Source organism: Sebastes umbrosus, chromosome 23 (assembly GCF_015220745.1).
Source record: "Sebastes umbrosus isolate fSebUmb1 chromosome 23, fSebUmb1.pri, whole genome shotgun sequence".
NCBI lineage: Eukaryota > Metazoa > Chordata > Actinopteri > Perciformes > Sebastidae > Sebastes > Sebastes umbrosus.
In genome coordinates this window covers 20,806,613-20,823,331 of record NC_051291.1, presented here as the reverse complement: position 1 = coordinate 20,823,331, position 16,719 = coordinate 20,806,613, and the positions used below count along the sequence as shown (strand labels likewise).

At 38.2% G+C, this 16,719-nt stretch overlaps 2 protein-coding genes across 3 annotated transcripts; both read left to right on the top strand.

Annotated features, from left to right (window-relative positions):
• The first annotated feature begins 1,834 nt into the window (after nucleotides 1-1,834).
• c23h11orf98 (chromosome 23 C11orf98 homolog) lies at nucleotides 1,835-7,066 on the top strand. The gene is made up of 4 exons (XM_037761033.1): nucleotides 1,835-1,978; nucleotides 3,239-3,363; nucleotides 3,457-3,554; nucleotides 6,203-7,066. Exons 1-4 carry the CDS (start codon nucleotides 1,940-1,942, stop codon nucleotides 6,322-6,324), a joined length of 384 nt encoding a protein of 127 aa, XP_037616961.1. The 5' UTR covers nucleotides 1,835-1,939; the 3' UTR covers nucleotides 6,325-7,066.
• Nucleotides 7,067-8,584: 1,518 nt separating this feature from the next.
• On the top strand, nucleotides 8,585-15,611 carry mansc1 (MANSC domain containing 1). 2 transcript variants are annotated; one of them, XM_037761000.1, is made up of 5 exons: nucleotides 8,585-9,020; nucleotides 11,096-11,181; nucleotides 12,520-12,853; nucleotides 13,173-13,313; nucleotides 13,883-15,611. In XM_037761000.1, exons 3-5 carry the CDS (start codon nucleotides 12,595-12,597, stop codon nucleotides 14,995-14,997), a joined length of 1,515 nt encoding a protein of 504 aa, XP_037616928.1. In that variant the 5' UTR covers nucleotides 8,585-9,020; nucleotides 11,096-11,181; nucleotides 12,520-12,594; the 3' UTR covers nucleotides 14,998-15,611. The 2 variants fall into 2 exon arrangements, with proteins under 2 accessions (XP_037616928.1, XP_037616929.1); XM_037761001.1 differs by lacking the exon at nucleotides 8,585-9,020 and adding an exon at nucleotides 9,883-10,082.
• Nucleotides 15,612-16,719: the final 1,108 nt, after the last annotated feature.

The window sequence follows — 16,719 nt, the reverse complement described above, 5'->3', positions numbered from 1 at the left end:
TAAAATAAAAGATAACGTTATTTTCTTGTGCTAACATTACTTTTTTTATGCTAACGTAATTTTCTCATGCTTACATTACTTTTCTATGCTAATATTGCTTTTCTATGCGAGCCTTATTTTTTATGCTCACGTTACTTTTTTATGCTAATGTTACTGTTTCTATGCTAACATTATTATTTTTTTGCTAACGTAAATTTGTTATGCTTACGTCACTTTTTATGCTAACGTAACTTTTTTTGCTAACGTAACTTTTTATTATAACATAACTTTTTTATGCTATCACAACCTTATTTTTATACTAATATTACTCTCTTACACAAACCTTATTTTCTTATAGTAACGTAAATTCATTATGCTAACCTTATTTTTTATGCTAACGTGAATGTGTATATGCTTACGTTGCTTTTTTATGCTAACCTTATTTTTTATGCTAACCTAAGTTTTGAATGCTAACCTTGTTTTTTTTGTTATGTCTGTAAGCTCTGGGTGCTGAATCTGGTCTCAAGCTGGCCTGGTTCTGATTCTCCTCCCAAATTGACCCAAAACAGCAAAAAACAGCAAATCTGACATGTTGTTTTTACAGACTATTGACAACAACTTTTTCAGAAAAAAAGCTGGTACCATTTTGTTAAAATGATGGAACCAGATTTTCCCTCAGAGGAGTCTGAAAACTCCCAGAAACTCTTTGATTGTTCAGATGAAAAACATATAAAACACAAAACATTTCCCGTCTGGCTTCAAATCAAAGAAACGTTGAAACTCTTCCAGACCTAAAATAAAAGAGAAAATTCTGCCCAAAACCAAACTAGAGCGACGTTTCAAACTGATCCCAGACCCTCTGAGTCCATTCATGTTGTGTCAGAGTTCATTAACGCTGTCGTAGATTCACAGAGAAAGAGAGTTCAGTCCATCTGGAGGAGGAAGAATGAGACAATTACTGCGTCAAACCCTCTTATTGTTACATCTGAATCTGAACCGCTGTGGTGGATGCAGCTGAAAACAGCTGGAGGCGACGGGCCAGATGTGCAGAAACTCATAATATCATCTGGTCGGTCATCAATGTTCCCTCTGAGGCTCCGAATGGAACGAAGTTTACATCAGCAGCTGGTCCTCAATCAGTGGAATGAGTTTATAATAATAATAAATTTAATTTTATATAGCACACTTTAAAATAGAGAGAAATCTCAAGGTGCTTCACATAAAGGGAAAACAATCATAGTACAATGTTAAAACTAAACAATTTCCACTAAGGGTTAAAATAGGATAGATAGATAAATAAATAAATAAAATTAGAGACAAAATGTTTCATTTACCGAAGTTTAAAAGGAAAACACAAATGAACCTCACAATCTTCAGCTGAAATATGCTGAAATTTAGATAATAAATAAGATTATATTAATTAAAATGAGGTAAGCAGGGTGCATTATTTTATTTATTTTGTTTATATATTTTCCTCTCTGTTTAAATATATTTTACTATTTATACAGTTGCTTAAATTGTCTGTTTTTTCTTTTCTTTTTTTGGAAATCACTTTGAGCTGCATATTTTTTATGCAAATGCCTTATATATAATATTATTATTATTAATATTATAATTATTGCTACCACTACTACTGTAGAATTATCCATTTACTGTGGATATAAATGTGTTACACAGCTAAAATATAATTAATTAAAAAATAATTAATAATGAATAGCAATGCAATACTACAATCATAAATAAAGAATGTTATATATTATATAAAAGTATTAGATAATGGAAATAAAAAACGCTGTAGTACCCAGATGTGGCCACTAGGTGGCATTATTTAACACCCGGCTGTCAGCCAGCTGTGTGGACAGAACTGAGGGGGCAGTAGAGAGCCACCAGTCCGGAGATGTGACCTGAATTGAAACAGTAGAAGAAGAAGCTCCACACTGTCTCCACGTGAAGAAGCAGCATGTCTCCACCGGGAGGAAAGATAAACAGACCGAAAACTGTAAGAAACTCTGTTTAATATCAACGATGTGATGATAAAGTTCAGGAAGAAATGACGATTAAACTTCAGTTGTTTTCATCAAAGTTAAATGAGATATAACCGGACAGCTAGCAGTTAGCAGTTAACATAGAGAGCTAACATAAACACTTCTCTAGCTAATTTAGCTAAAGTGGTTGTTATACAACATGAAATATATTTTATAGCCTGATATCTGTGTCTTTAGATTACACAGTTTGGATCAGGACTGTCATACTCAGTTACTCGAGTACTATAACGATACTTGAGTACAAATCCATGGTACTTTAATTGAGTATTTCCATGTTATGCTACTACATGTCCTCCACTACGTCCCAGAGGGAGATATTGAACTCTTTACTGCACAGCTAACGTTACATTTGCCTGACAGCTTTACTTTACGTTACTAGTTACCTTTTAAATACGAAAACCATGTGATATGATGCAGTACTATACTATACTATTAACTAGTACAATACAAAGTACAATACAAAGTATCACAAAGTGGCTCCACATTGACGAACTACAACATTAAAATACTCTCACATGTATCCATTAGTGATTTAAAAAATGAATAATATAATATTAATAATGCAACACGGTGAAAGGAGACATTCTGCATACTGTCTACTTTTATTTTGATGTCGATACAGAGTATTTCTACACTGTCTGTGGTATTAATACTTTTCTTAAGTTTAAGATCTGAGTACTTGTTCTTATATGAAAATATAAGATATATGAATATATATATATATATATATATATATATATAACATTTTATCAAAATCGCAGCATGGCCTCCTGCAGTTTTCAAATCACAGTATGAGGAGGAAATCATAATATTTGTTAAAGGGGAAATGTGTCAAAATAGCATTTTAAATTAAATATTGTGGTGCTGCTTAGGAAAACATATTTGGTACAGATCACTGCAAAAATCACACCATAATCATTTTAATATGTTTTTTATTGAAAATGAGAATAATTTCCTCTAATATCAATATTTTGTCAGAATCGTGCAGCTCTAGTTGAATTAAATGATGATGAAAGAGTCAAACTGCGTTTAGTGATGTTGTTCCTGTTGTGTTATCAGTCTGCCCTCTGCTGGACGGAGGATCACACTGCAGCATGAAGCCTGATATTATTCTCCAGAGCAGCAGAAATACTAACATGAAGTTTAGTAGCTGAGACAAACTGTCACAATCACATCTGTAAACCTAAATCCTTCCTGTCGTTGTCGTCCCGCAGGAACTCGGTAGGAATCTGTTCAAGCGGCGGCGAGTTCTGAGCAGAGAGAAGAGGAAGAGACATCAGATCGTCGGCGCCGTGGTCGATCAGGGTCTCATCACCATCCATCACCTGAAGAAGAGAAAGTCAGTGACCGGTGAAATACGTCATATTCTGATGTTAGACTTGATGTTTGGAGTAAACGTGAGACGTGTGATGTCTTTATTTTTTATTTTCAGTTCGAGTCCACGAGCGAACATCACACTGTCTGGGAAGAAGAAACGAAAGCTGATCAAACAGCTGCAGCACATGAAGCAGGAGAAGGCCTCTATGGAAGGTAACTGATGACAAACTGTTTACTGTCTTAAAACAACACTCACATGAAGCAGGAGAAGGCCTCTATGGAAGGGAACTGATGACAAACTGTTTACTGTCTTAAAACAACACTCACATGAAGCAGGAAAAGGCCTCTATGGAAGGGAACTGATGACAAACTGTTTACTGTCTTAAAACAACACTCACATGAAACAGGAGAAGGCCTCTATGGAAGGGAACTGATGACAAACTGTTTACTGTCCTAAATCAACACTCCCACGTCCACACAGCCAGGTAAAGAGTTGCTATACTGTAATTCATACCGGCTGAGAAGAGACATCTTTCTAACACGACTACACTGTAAAAAGATGGAGGACTAATCTCCGACTAAAGTCGTCCATCTAAAAGCAATCTGATTCGAGACGGAAGATGAGATCAAACTTTATTTATGCAGAGAGAAACTGTTCAGCAGTTGCAGTAAAAAAAGTGTGAAATAAAACTAAATATAAACAATAAAGAAGATCAAGATTGTCTTCCACAGTTACGGCCTATTTAGGTCCAAATTTGCTCTTCGTTTCCACAGACGTTCTGCAGGTTTTAAACTTATACATCACTAAAATAACCCACTTTTAGTGTTGTTTAAAAGCAGTGTTGGGATCAATTGGAAACCATTTTTAAACAGTTTTCAGGATCAGAAATGTTGGAGATGTAAGCAAATGTCCCCACTGTGGGACTAATAAAGGAATATCTTATCTTAAAATTACATTTATACAGACATAGGCAAAATTGTTGGTACCCTTCCGTTAAAGAAAGAAAAACCAACAATGGTCACTGAAATAACTTGAAACTGACAAAAGTAATAATAAATAAAAATTCACTGAAAATGAACTAATGAAAATCAGATATTGTTTTTGAATTATGGTTCAGCAGAATCATTTAAAAAAACAAACTAATGAAACTGGCCTAGACAAAAATGATGGTACCCTTAACTTAATATTTTGTTGCACAACCTTTTGAGGCAATCACTGCAATCAAGTGATTTCTGTAACTCTCAATGAGACTTCTGCACCTGTCGACAGGTATGTTGGCCCACTCCTCGTGAGCAAACTGCTCCAGCTGTCTCAGGTTTGAAGGGTGCCTTCTCCAGACTGCATGTTTCAGCTCCTTCCACAGATGTTCAATAGGATTTAGATCAGGGTTCATAGAAGGCCACTTCAGAATAGTCCAATGTTTTGTTCTTAGCCATTCTTGGGTGTTTTTAGATGTGTTTTGGGTCATTATCCTGTTTGAGGACCCATGACCTGCAACTGAGACCAAGCTTTCTGACACTGGGCAGCACATTTCGCTCCAGAATGCCTTGATAGTCTTGAGATTTCATTGCACCCTGCACAGATTCAAGACACCCTGTGCCAGATGCAACAAAGCAGCCCCATAACATAACCGAGCCTCCTCCATGTTTTACATTAGGTACAGTGTTCTTTTCTTTGGATGCTTCATTTTTGCGTCTGTGAACATAGAGCTGATGTGACTTGCCAAAAAGCTCCAGTTTTGTCTCATCTGTCCAAAGGACATTCTCCCAGAAGCTTTGTGGCTTGTCAATATGCATTTTGGAAAATTCCAGTCTCGCTTTTTTATGATTTGGTGTCATCCTCGGTTGTCTTCCATTAAGTCCACTTTGGCTAAAACAGTGACGGATGGTGCGATCTGACACTGATGTACCTTGACCTTGGAGTTCACCTCTAATCTCTTTGGAAGTTGTTCTGGGCTCTTTGGTTACCATTCGTGTTATCCGTCTCTTCAATATGTCATCAATTTTCCTCTTGCGGCCACGTCCAGGGAGGTTGGCTACAGTCCCATGGACCTTAAACTTCTGAATAATATGTGCAGCTGTAGTCACAGGAACATCAGGCTGCTTGGAGATGGTCTTATAGCCTTTACCTTTAACATGAAGGTCTATAATGTTCTTTCTGATCTCCTGAGACAACTCTCTCCTTAGCTTTCTGTGGTCCATGTTCAGTGTGGTACACACCATGATACCAAACAGCACAGTGACTACTTTTCACCCTTTAAATAGGCAGACTGACTGATTACAAGTTTGAAGACACCTGTGATGCTATTTACAGGACACACCTTAGTTTAATATGTCCCTATGGTCAAACTATTTTACATCTTTTCTAGGGGTACCATCATTTTTGTCCAGGCCAGTTTCATTAGTTTGTTTTTTAAAATGATTCTGTTGAACCACAATTCAAAAACAATGTCTGATTTTCATTAGTTAATTTTCAGTAAATTTTTATTTATTATTACTTTTGTCAGTTTCAAGTTATTTCAGTGACTATTGTGGGTTTTTCTTTCTTTAACGGAAGGGTACCAACAATTGTGCCTACGTCTGTATTGTATCGACTCGTGATTGGTTCTGGCGGGTGACCTCGACACCGCGGCTCCACCCCCCGATCACTACTGCGTAGACTCTGGCTCCAAATGATGCCAAAATCTCAAGATGGCAGCTCCCGTATCCGGGATATGTTGGCTTCACTTCTCCACGGTGGGAGGAAGTGAAGACGCGTCGGCCATCTTTATATACAGTCTGTGGTCAGGACTGGACAGGAAGTGGTGGACCGAGTCTTTTAAAACTCTAAAATGTTTCCTCTGTTGTCGTCGTTTCCTCAGTTGAAGCACCAACGAAGAAGCAGGACTCATCATCTGCTCCAACCACGAAGAAGAAGAAGAATAAAAATAAAAAGAGAGCAGCTGGATCTCAGGATGACGTAGAGATGGCCGACACTGAATGAAGAGACCAAGAGAATCATCTGTTGATGCAGAGCAGCGTCACACCTTTCACCTTAACCAATGGGAACGGGACGCTCACCTGAACCAATGGGAATGGGACATTCACCTTCGAACTGAACTCTGAAATACCATCGAGTGGTTCGTCTGAACAAACGTCCAGTTTGAGACGATGAGAAGATGCTGAAAGATTCAAAGATACACAAGGATAAGGAAGACCATTAACGCCAGGAAAACTTTGAGATGATAAACCTAAAGATACTCATGTGAAATTATTAATTTATCACATCAGAATTCAGTAAAAGAAATTATTAGATTTCCTAAATCAAACTTACGAGACAGTAAGTCAAATTCAAAAAGTTATGAGATATCATTTTTGACTCAGTATATCTAATAATTAAAGTAAAATAATTTCAACTTAGTCAAAAATGTGTCTTACTGTCTCAAAATTTTGACTTGCTATTTAACAATTGTTATTGTTAAATTTATCTGTTAATTTGGACCGACCAAAGGTATTTTTAGTTTTGTCATTCCTTAAATTTATTCTGGTTTTATTGTTTTTAATTTCTTGTCAGAAACGGACTTCCATAGAACCATGTTCACCGTCAGAATAAATACTTTATCTTAAAGTTGTCACTATATTAAGTTAGTTAAAGTCATTGTTTATGTCACAGATCCTTCAAACTTGTAAAAATAATATTTCAGTTTAATAATTCAATAAAACTGTTCATTACTGGTAACATTTAACTTTGTGTTGTTCTTTGTTTCACTCTGACCATATATATATATATATATATACAGTATATGTGTGTGTGTATATATATATATATATATATATATATATTGATTTAAAAGTCCATTTTTTTTTTAAGTCCTGCGTCTAAACTTTTCTTATCTGCTTACAAATATGTTGTTTTATTTGAAAAAGGCCACTCAAACAGGAGAAAATTCTGCATTTGATGGGAAGTATATTCTGCCGCTTGTTTATACACATTTAGTCTGATTTGATGTGTTCAATAATATTATACATAACAAATTTAAATTAATAGACATTCTGACATAGGAAGTTATGAAATCTAGGTAGAATTTTGAATGGTGATGACTAAATCTTTTTTTAGTATAATTATTCTTGCAAGAGCCGCCATATTGTGGAAACACATTTCCTCCAGAAAAAAAAAAACTGTTGAAAAGTTAGTAATGATTAAAAAAATGTTTTACTTTAAAATCAAAGTTATGAGATACTTAATAGTAAGGGATATTTTTTACACATTTTGAGTCATAATTTGGACTCAGTTATTATTTTGAAAAGTGATTTACTTTATTTAAATCTCCTAATTTTCTCCCAGTACGTCTACGTATGATAATTTTGATTTAAAAACTCATAATTTTGGCTTTTCATGTTTCTAACATTTCAACTATTTGTTCCATACATTCCAAACGTAAACATTTTTGGCTTAATATTTCAGAGTTTTAACTTTGTATCCCATAATGTTTTGGAGTTTTTTTTACGTTTATGATCTTCCATAAAAAAAAATAGAAATGCTTTTAAATCAAAATTATGAAAATTAAAAAATGTAGTTATGGTAGTAATTTTAAGTACTTGTAAACTGAAATTATGAGATGAAAATTTTAAGTTATAAGTAAAAAAAAAAAATAGATTTTTTTAACAGTAGGTAAAACATTTTTATTTATGTCATAATTTTGATTTGAGAATTTGATTTTTGAAAATTCAATTTTGACTATTGTGTTCCCAACATTTCATCTATTTTTTTTCCATACATTCCAAATGTAAACATTTTGATTAATATTTCATAGTTTTGACCTAACATGTCAGAATTTTAACTTTTTCATGTTCCCAACATTTCATCTATTTTCCCCCCACATTTATCAAACATGTCAATTTTGACTTTGTATTTCAGAATTTTGACTTAATCTATAATAATTTTTATTTTTGTGTTTATTTTGACGGTAATGATCTTCCATATATTTGTCTTGCTCAAACCTCCTAACTGGTGAAGTGTTTTTCTTTCATATGTATTGTTCATGTTGAGCCTCTTTAATTATTGATGAAGCTGCTGACATAAACAGGGATTTTTATCTAAAATAAAGGGTTTTTAAATTGGAATAAAGATCTTTTTATGTACATATAAATGTGATTTATTTAGTAGTGCTGATAAACCGTCTGATTTTGGGATGCAGGCTCCATCAGGCTCCATCCCTCCATCCTCTCCTCCATCCCTCCATCCCTCCTCCCCCCTTCCAGAGGACAAAGACTAAAATGGGTCAGACTCTGGAGAGGAGCAGCACATCTTCCGCACCAGCCATCATGTAATAATATAGTTCATCCTCCTGGAGACACAGACTGATGCTGAAGCTGCTGCTGGCGGGATTTAGCTTTAACATATATCATTATATTAATAATGATAACAATATGTCGCCTGAAGAGACGGTTTTATTGAACGCTCGCTGGCTCATATTCTACATTTAAAGCTGAATCTCTGAATCGTGCCACCAGTTGTTTTTTATCAGCATGTCCTCTCGGGATGCTGAAGCTTCTTACTGGGACTGAACTGTTTTTTATTGGGATCTTTAACTGGTTTACTGGTTCCAGTCAAACACCGACTCATCAGGCTGCTGACTGACCGACGGAGGGACGATGGATGCGGCTCCGAGTTAATCTGCGTCCTCGGTGAAAATACAGGTACAACCGTGGAAGGGAGATGCTGCTTTGTGTCCCAGTTTAGGCTCCATTATCCGGTCACATTAGCACCATTAAAACCAGTACAGAGACCTGTTAGTACGGCAGGTGGTTCATAGAATAACCCAGTTACACAAAGTCTGTTAAATAGCTTCCTGTTATGAAGCTATTTAACAGACTTTAGCTGTGTTTTACTGCCATGTTGGCTTATTTACGTCGCTTTAAGCTTTAAGCTTTAAGCTAGCAGCTCACATCGTCAGACTGCGTCCAGTTTGAGAAGCGTTTTTTTATGGAAGCCCATTTCTGCCAATACCATTAAAAAAGATAAGATGGTGTACGTCATTATAATGATAAACTATATCCAAATAATAATATAGTATTTCAAAATAATGAGTTAAACTAAGTTAAACTTTGGTAAATCCAAACTAACGTAACTGTTTCCTGGTTCGGATACTTTTTGGCTAATATAAAATTACACTTTAACCATTAATATAAGCGTGTTATGAGGCTATTTAACAGACTTTAGCTGTGCTTTACTGCGATGTTTAAAAACTAGCTTATTAACGTCGATTTAAGCCAGCAGCTCACATCGTCAGATTAGTGTCCAGTTAGCATAGCTTTTTTTTTATGGAAGCCCATCATCATTAACATCATCCATCATCTGCAACCGCTTCTCCCGTTAGGGTTCGCAGGGGGGCGGGGGGGCTAGAGCCGATCCAAGCTGACATTGGGCGAAGGCGGAGTACACCCTGGACAGGTCTCCAGACTATCACAGGGCTGACACATAGAGACATGTCATAGAGACAGACAACCATTCACACTCACATTCACACCTACAGGCAATTTAGAGTCAACAATGAACCTAACCTGCATGTCTTTGGACTGTGGGAGGAAACCGGAGTACCCGGAGAAAACCCACGCTAACACGGGGAGAACATTCAAACTCCACACAGAAGGGCCCCAAACTGGATTCAAACCTGTGGCCAACTTGCTGTGAGGCACCATTGCCAACCACTGCACCACCGTGCAGCCCTTTTATGGAAGCCTATAAAAAAAAAAGATCCAGTACGTAATTTTATTATATATTATAATGAGAGACTTTCTCGAAATAGATACTTAAAATCCCCAAATAATATCTTAGTATCTCAAAATAATGAGTTAAACTAAGGGAACTGTTTCCTGGTTCAGACACTTTTTGGCTAACATTCTCTGAAACTACTAATAGAAATGATCGTGTAATGTTTTCAGTTAATCTAATACTGTAAAACTAATGTCTAAAATCTTACCTTTCTAACCGAATATCGTTTTACTTTAGCTTTGTCTTTACCAGAGTTGACAAAATGACGCTAACACCGGTGAATTAGCCATGCGCCTCCCTTGGCCTGGTTCAGACACCCTGATCTCTTCGCTGTAAACCTAAACAGTCTGAGATAATATCATACATTAATTAATTTTATAAACTTTTGACAAGCTAGCTAGCAGCTAGCAGCTAGCACTAGCCATAGCTGTTTATTGCCAGCAGTTGATAGAAAACTATCTAGCTAGCTAGTGGCTATATAGCTATTTATAGCTAGCAATTTGGCAAGTTCGGAAAGCAATGTCCCAGTCACAGTCACTTCCACACGGTGAGGCATACAGCTTATTAATTAAACACTGGTATCAGATCGGTACTCGTTATCGGACGGGTATCGGCATAGGTACAGGGCAGGAAAAGTCATCCCTACTTGAGTTAAGATATTCTACTGTTTTGTTCTCATTTTACAGTCTTTTTTGTCTTATTCTATTTAATTATCTGATTTTGTATTACATTTTATGTAACTGAAGTGCAGAATTGTTTTGTTTTTCTCATGCAAAGCACTTTGTAAAGTTTGTTATTGTTTGTATTATTAAAAAGAACTTTGACACTCCAAAATCTGGTCAAAATAAAGGTCATAATTCGTCATGTTTATGTAATCAGAGTTTCAATAGGAAGCTCCAGACATGGAGACACACCTGGTTCCTAACCTGTCTGATAGTGGGTCAGATAGCAGCAGCTGTAAAGGAGATAAGGTGAAATAATACCTCTCTGTCCCTCACAGGAGACGGGTTAAAGTCCTGTTCTGTGGACTGTGGACCCAGAGATCCACTGAGCATCTGATGGAGGACGGTTCACGCTGTCGGCCCGGTGAGTTTCTGCTCTGAATACAACATATTGTTATATCTGACAGCTAAAAACTAATTATAACGTGTCCATCTCCATCAATAAAACCTCACTGACCTCATTCACTTTCAGTAGAAATCTAAAAAAGGAAGCTACTTCACCGCCTCCTGAAGGAGAAACGTCCATTTATAGATTTCTATTTTTACTCCACAGATTGATTTTTTCTAATTTAGTCCTCGTTTTTGTTCTGCTGAGACAGATCTGGGACTCAGGGACAGAAAGAAGAAGACGTTGTCATGTCACAAACAGTAGAAACTGTCACTGAGGGTTTTAAAGAGGAAGTCCAACAAAGTGTTCAGACTTTAAAAACTTGTAGAAACTCAGTAAATCAGACTTTATTTCTGTCTTACATGTAGGGGTTCATTTAGTTTAGTTTAGTTTTTTACTTTAAATAATCAGTATCAAATTACGTTTTCCCTCCACCAACTATCCAAGGAAATATGTTAATTTAAGAGGTTTTATTTCCTTATTTCAAATGGAAACGCTCACTCAGCTGTTAGCAAAAAGTAAGCTAATCGAAGCTAATCAATCAGGTTATGACTAATGTGAGCGCTAGCACTAGCTGAGTCCACGTTAGCTGTGATCAGTTTGGAAATAACTGAAAGAAGTGGGGTTGTATGTATACTCCGTGTTCTAAAAGGTAAAATTACTGTGGTTTTTTTTAATGGTGTCTGGTGGCTTTGAAGAGAGCAATTTAACGGCTCCAGTTCCCCGTCAGAAAGGGCTGTCTGATGGTGAGGTAAAGGGCTGTCTGATGGTGAGGTAAAGGGCTGTCTGACGGCGAGGTAAAGGGCTGTCTGATGGCGAGGTTAAGCGTCTGTGGACGGGAGCAGCAGAAAAACGCATTTTAGACACCGAAAAATATCAGTTGAAGTGTTTCACTATATTTAGAATATTTTCACCGCTTTACCTCGCCATCAGAGAGCCCTTTCTGATGGGGAACTGAAGCTGTTATATCGCTCTCTTCAAAGCCACCAGACTCCATTCACAAAACCAGTAATTTTACCTCTCAGATGAGGGGAGTTGCTGGTCTACCGCTGCATCCATCGGTTAGTTAGTTTGTGTTATTGTGAGACTTTCTGATCTGAACTAACGTGGCGTCCACAGCGTTATAGTCCATCCAGCTGTCGTCTTTTTAATGGCATATATCCAGAACATCCTGGTACGTTAGGATGGATCACAAGGTGCTGAAAAAATCCTGCAGTAATGGGTTGTATTTTTCTTTGTATTTTGTGTGAACAAACCCTTTAAAGACGGTGTTAAATCAAAGGTGAATAACTCTCAGTGTTTCCTGTGTTTCAGAACACTAGTGTGGATCTCTGCTCTCTTCAGGACTCTGAGGCGTTTCTGATCACCGACCGTAGATCTGCTGCAGCCATGACTCCTTCAGCGCCTACGCCACCCTCATCATGGACGCTCAGGCTGCCTGTTGCCACGGTACTGCTGCTGCTGCTGATGATGACATCACTTCCTGTGTCGGCTGTGGAGCCAGAGACGTGTTTCTCCCGACAACACCAGAGCGCCATCGTGAACGTCAGACAGGCGTTGAACCGGCCGACGACGGCCATGGACACTCGGGTGGTCCGCTCAGAGAGGGACTGTGTCCTCGCCTGCTGCTCAGAGGAGGTCAAACCAGGTGAGATGGACTGAGACCTTTGACCTCCAGGGTCACCACAGGTCTGGGTTCAGGGACCATGAACCCTGAGAGCCATGAGGGGTCCCTGAGTACACTATGTGGATTTGTCCTCTTCTGATAGAGCTAGGCTAGCAGTTTCCCCGTTAACAGTATTTGTGCTAAGTTACACTAAATGTGTCCTTGAATAACACCAGTTAGATACAAGCAGCTTTTGGCTTCATCACAAAGTTGTGTTAAATATAAATAAACATCATCATATATAATAACTCTTTGAATACAGCTGACGAGTTCCTCCATCTTTGTTTCTGTGTTTGTGAAGGAGCCAAGTGCAACATGGCGGTGTTCAACGCCAACAAGAACGCCGGCGATGATAACTGCTTCCTGTTCCACTGTCAGACGGAGCAGGACTGTCCTCTAATGAAGGCTCAGGACGGCATCAACACCTACGACATCTACAAAGGTAACTTCACCTGCAGCCTCAGTCAGTCAGTCAGAGACAAAGCTAGGCTAACGTTATGGGGTTTCATTTTACAAGACACCGGTAGATTTATTATGCAGTATTAGCCGACGTTTTGTTAGCATCAGTTGGCATAACATTAGCTAGCCTGTCTTTGTCCGGATGAATATGAAATTGGCAGAGATCCTTCCCACCCTGAGCGTGACGTAAGAGCAAAATGGCCGCCGTATGAATATGGTCTATTGCAGTGCATCACCATCTCTGCAGCTCTACGGAGCTTTTTTGCCTCTTTTAGCTGCTTTTTTTGTGGGGGTTTTTTCCAGCACATTTCCTGTCTGGTTCAGTCTCAGCTGTTTTCTGATAAGAAGCTGTAGCCACAGTACAGCAGAGAGACCCAATAGAGATTAGCTGGTGAACATAGTGGAGCATTTAGCAACTAAAGAGACAGATATTTCCCTCAGGAGGTGGTGGAGACCAAAATTAGAGCTAAAAGAGAAAGAAACACAAAGACTCCTGATGAATCATGTTCAACATCAGCTGCTTTATAACATGATAATATTTCTTCTTCACAGGTTTGATTCATCCGACCACAGTGAGACCTGTCACCATGACGACCACCACAGAACAAACCACCTCCACCATCACCACCATGCCAGCGCCGACTACACCAACAACCACTCAACCAACCACCACTACAACCACCACACAAAGTACAACAACACCACCGGCCACCACAACAACCACGACACCAACCACGACACCGACCACAACACCAACCACCACCACAACCACCACCACCACGCAGGCTCCCGCCACCACAACAGCACCTCCACCCATCATCATCATCGCCACGATGCCTCCGGTAACTGCAGCACCCACCTCCACCTCCACCAGCACTGCTACAACCACTACAACAACTACAACTACAGCTACTACCACAACTACCACAGCAGCTACTTCAACTACTTCTACTACCAGCACCACCACCAAAAAGCCAAACAAAACCAGTAAAAAGCTAAATAAAACCGCCAAGAAAGTGAAGCCTCATTCCGTCAGCACCACCACATCCTCTTTGCCGCCGCAGAGCTCCACTACATCACTTCCTGTTGTAACCGCCAACAAAGAGGCTGCACCAAGAACTACTGAAAAACCACATCCCAACACTGAAACTACCACCACTACTACTACTACTACTACTACTACTACTACAACTCCCACTACTACCACCACTACTACTACTATTCCTACTACTACCACCACTAGTACAACTACCACTACTCCTACTACTACTACTCCTCCTACTACTACAACTCCTTCTCCTACTACTACAACTCCTTCTCCTACTACTACAACCACTACTACCACCACCACCGATTTGGCCACCGCGAGGACGACTCCACCAGCGAGTCTGGTCATCGTCCCCAAAGACGCCGTCCAGTCGGACCACGCCCTCCAGTCCGACCACGCCCTCCAGTCCGACCACGCCCTCCAGAACTCGAGCGTCGACCTGGGGGGGAAGGCGTCGGCGGCGCGGGGGGCGTTGAAGAGCGGCGTGGTGGCGTTCATGGTGCTGGGGCTCGCCGTGCTCACGCTGGCTCTGGCCGTCGGCGGCCGCAAGGCGATGGAGTCCTTTGACAGACGCCATTACACGAGACTGGAGCTCAATGATCTCCACTACGAGGTGTGAGGCGTTTTTATGACGGAAGCTCAGAAGGACAATTAGCAAGACTTCAAATTAGTTAATTTAAGATTGTTAACGTTCACCTGCTGATGTTTTAATTTCACTCACAGTAATGGAATGTCTACGTCACTAAAGAGGCGTTATACCGTGATATACTCGATCCTGATTGGCCAAAGGGTGTGCATTATTTAGAAATAACCACACAGCTCTGGCAGAGTGTCCTCAGTTTATTTACCTTTATAAACTTGTATTTATTGCCCTGAAATATGAGTAAATAAGACTTTAATCTTTGGCGTGGTATAAGAAGGATAATGCACTCAGACCCGTGCGGTTATTAATAGTAATGCACTGTGAAGACGAACCTTCTGTAGAATCTGCATCTTGAGTTATTTCTTAATAGGAGTTCTCTTCTCAGATTATAAAGCCTCTGGATTATCTGAAAAATACATCGTCACAAAGCTCAAAACTGTTTTTGTTGAACAGTTTTGGAGATTTGTGGTTTTTCATGGACAGTGCCGATATATACTGTATATTACACAGCTTTGTTGAATACTCGATTCTGATTGGTCAATCACGGCATTTTACGGTCTGTTATTTCTTTATAATATATATTTCTATATATTATATAGACGCAGTTCTGATGTCGGACTCTGGAGGACCATTTTTGTGTAAGTAGCCGTGTAACAAGCGGGATAATGTACAGTTAGCGGGTCATTGTTGTGAAATAAACCGGCTTGCTGTACATTATCTCTTACATACTGTGTGAATATTGTGATACAGTAAATTTAAAGGCACCAGACGGAGATACTCCACCTGTGTTTGGCTATTCCAAAAAAATGCAACACCAGACAAATCAAGAAACATCATCACAATGATGCAAAAATTACATAAAAATCCCCATAAATCTGTCCTGATCTTTGATTCTCAACATTTTGACTTTTGTCTCGTTATTTTATTATATTTGTCCTCACAATTCAGACTTTTTCTCAAATTCTCATGTTAATTTTGAGGACTGTGTTGCTGCCAACATGACAGAAAGAATATTTGCTCAGTTTAGACATATTTACCAAATTATTCTGTTTTAACAAACTGGAGATTCGTGGTTTTTCATGGACAGATATAATTTTATATGGATATACTGGGTGAATATTTAGATACAGTAAATTTAAAGGCACAAGACGGAGATACTCTATCTGTGTTGGGCTAATCCAAAAAAATGCAACACATGACAAATCAAGAAACATAAAAAATGAAGCAAAAATTACATAACAATCACCATAAATCTGTCCTGATCTTTGATTCTTAACATTTTGACTTTTGTCTCATGTCATTTTATAATATTTGTCGTCACAAGATTAATCCTCTTCTGAATTGCAATTTTCTCAAATTTTTGCCTTTTGTTTCAGAATTATGACCGTTTTCCTTAAACGATACCTAAACTTAAAACAAAAACTTCTGAAAAGAAAACAATCATAAAATTTGAAAAAAAAAATAATTCTGAGGAAAACTTCTTTTTTCTTTAAATGTAATTTTCAAATTCATTTTTGATGATGTAATCTGACTTCTTGTTCATTTTCTTTGTCCAACTTTGAGGCTTTTTTTCCTCAAAATTCAGATAATTTCTCAAAATTCTCGAGTTAATCCATGAAGTCTGAGTTTATTTTCAGAATTTTTACTCTTTTTTTAATTTAATCTGATAATCCAGATTGTGAGGTTTATGGTTTTAAC

Bases quoted from the DNA above. Each gene is read 5' to 3' on its own strand.
- c23h11orf98 (XM_037761033.1), top strand. From the start codon at position 1,940: ATGTCTCCACCGGGAGGAAAGATAAACAGACCGAAAACT. The intron at 3,364-3,456 runs GTCAGTGACCGG...TTTTATTTTCAG, and splicing joins CATCACCTGAAGAAGAGAAA to TTCGAGTCCACGAGCGAACA. The intron at 3,555-6,202 runs GTAACTGATGAC...TCGTTTCCTCAG, and splicing joins GGAGAAGGCCTCTATGGAAG to TTGAAGCACCAACGAAGAAG.
- mansc1 (XM_037761000.1), top strand. From the start codon at position 12,595: ATGACTCCTTCAGCGCCTACGCCACCCTCATCATGGACGCTCAGGCTG. The intron at 12,854-13,172 runs GTGAGATGGACT...GTGTTTGTGAAG, and splicing joins CTCAGAGGAGGTCAAACCAG to GAGCCAAGTGCAACATGGCG. The intron at 13,314-13,882 runs GTAACTTCACCT...TCTTCTTCACAG, and splicing joins CACCTACGACATCTACAAAG to GTTTGATTCATCCGACCACA.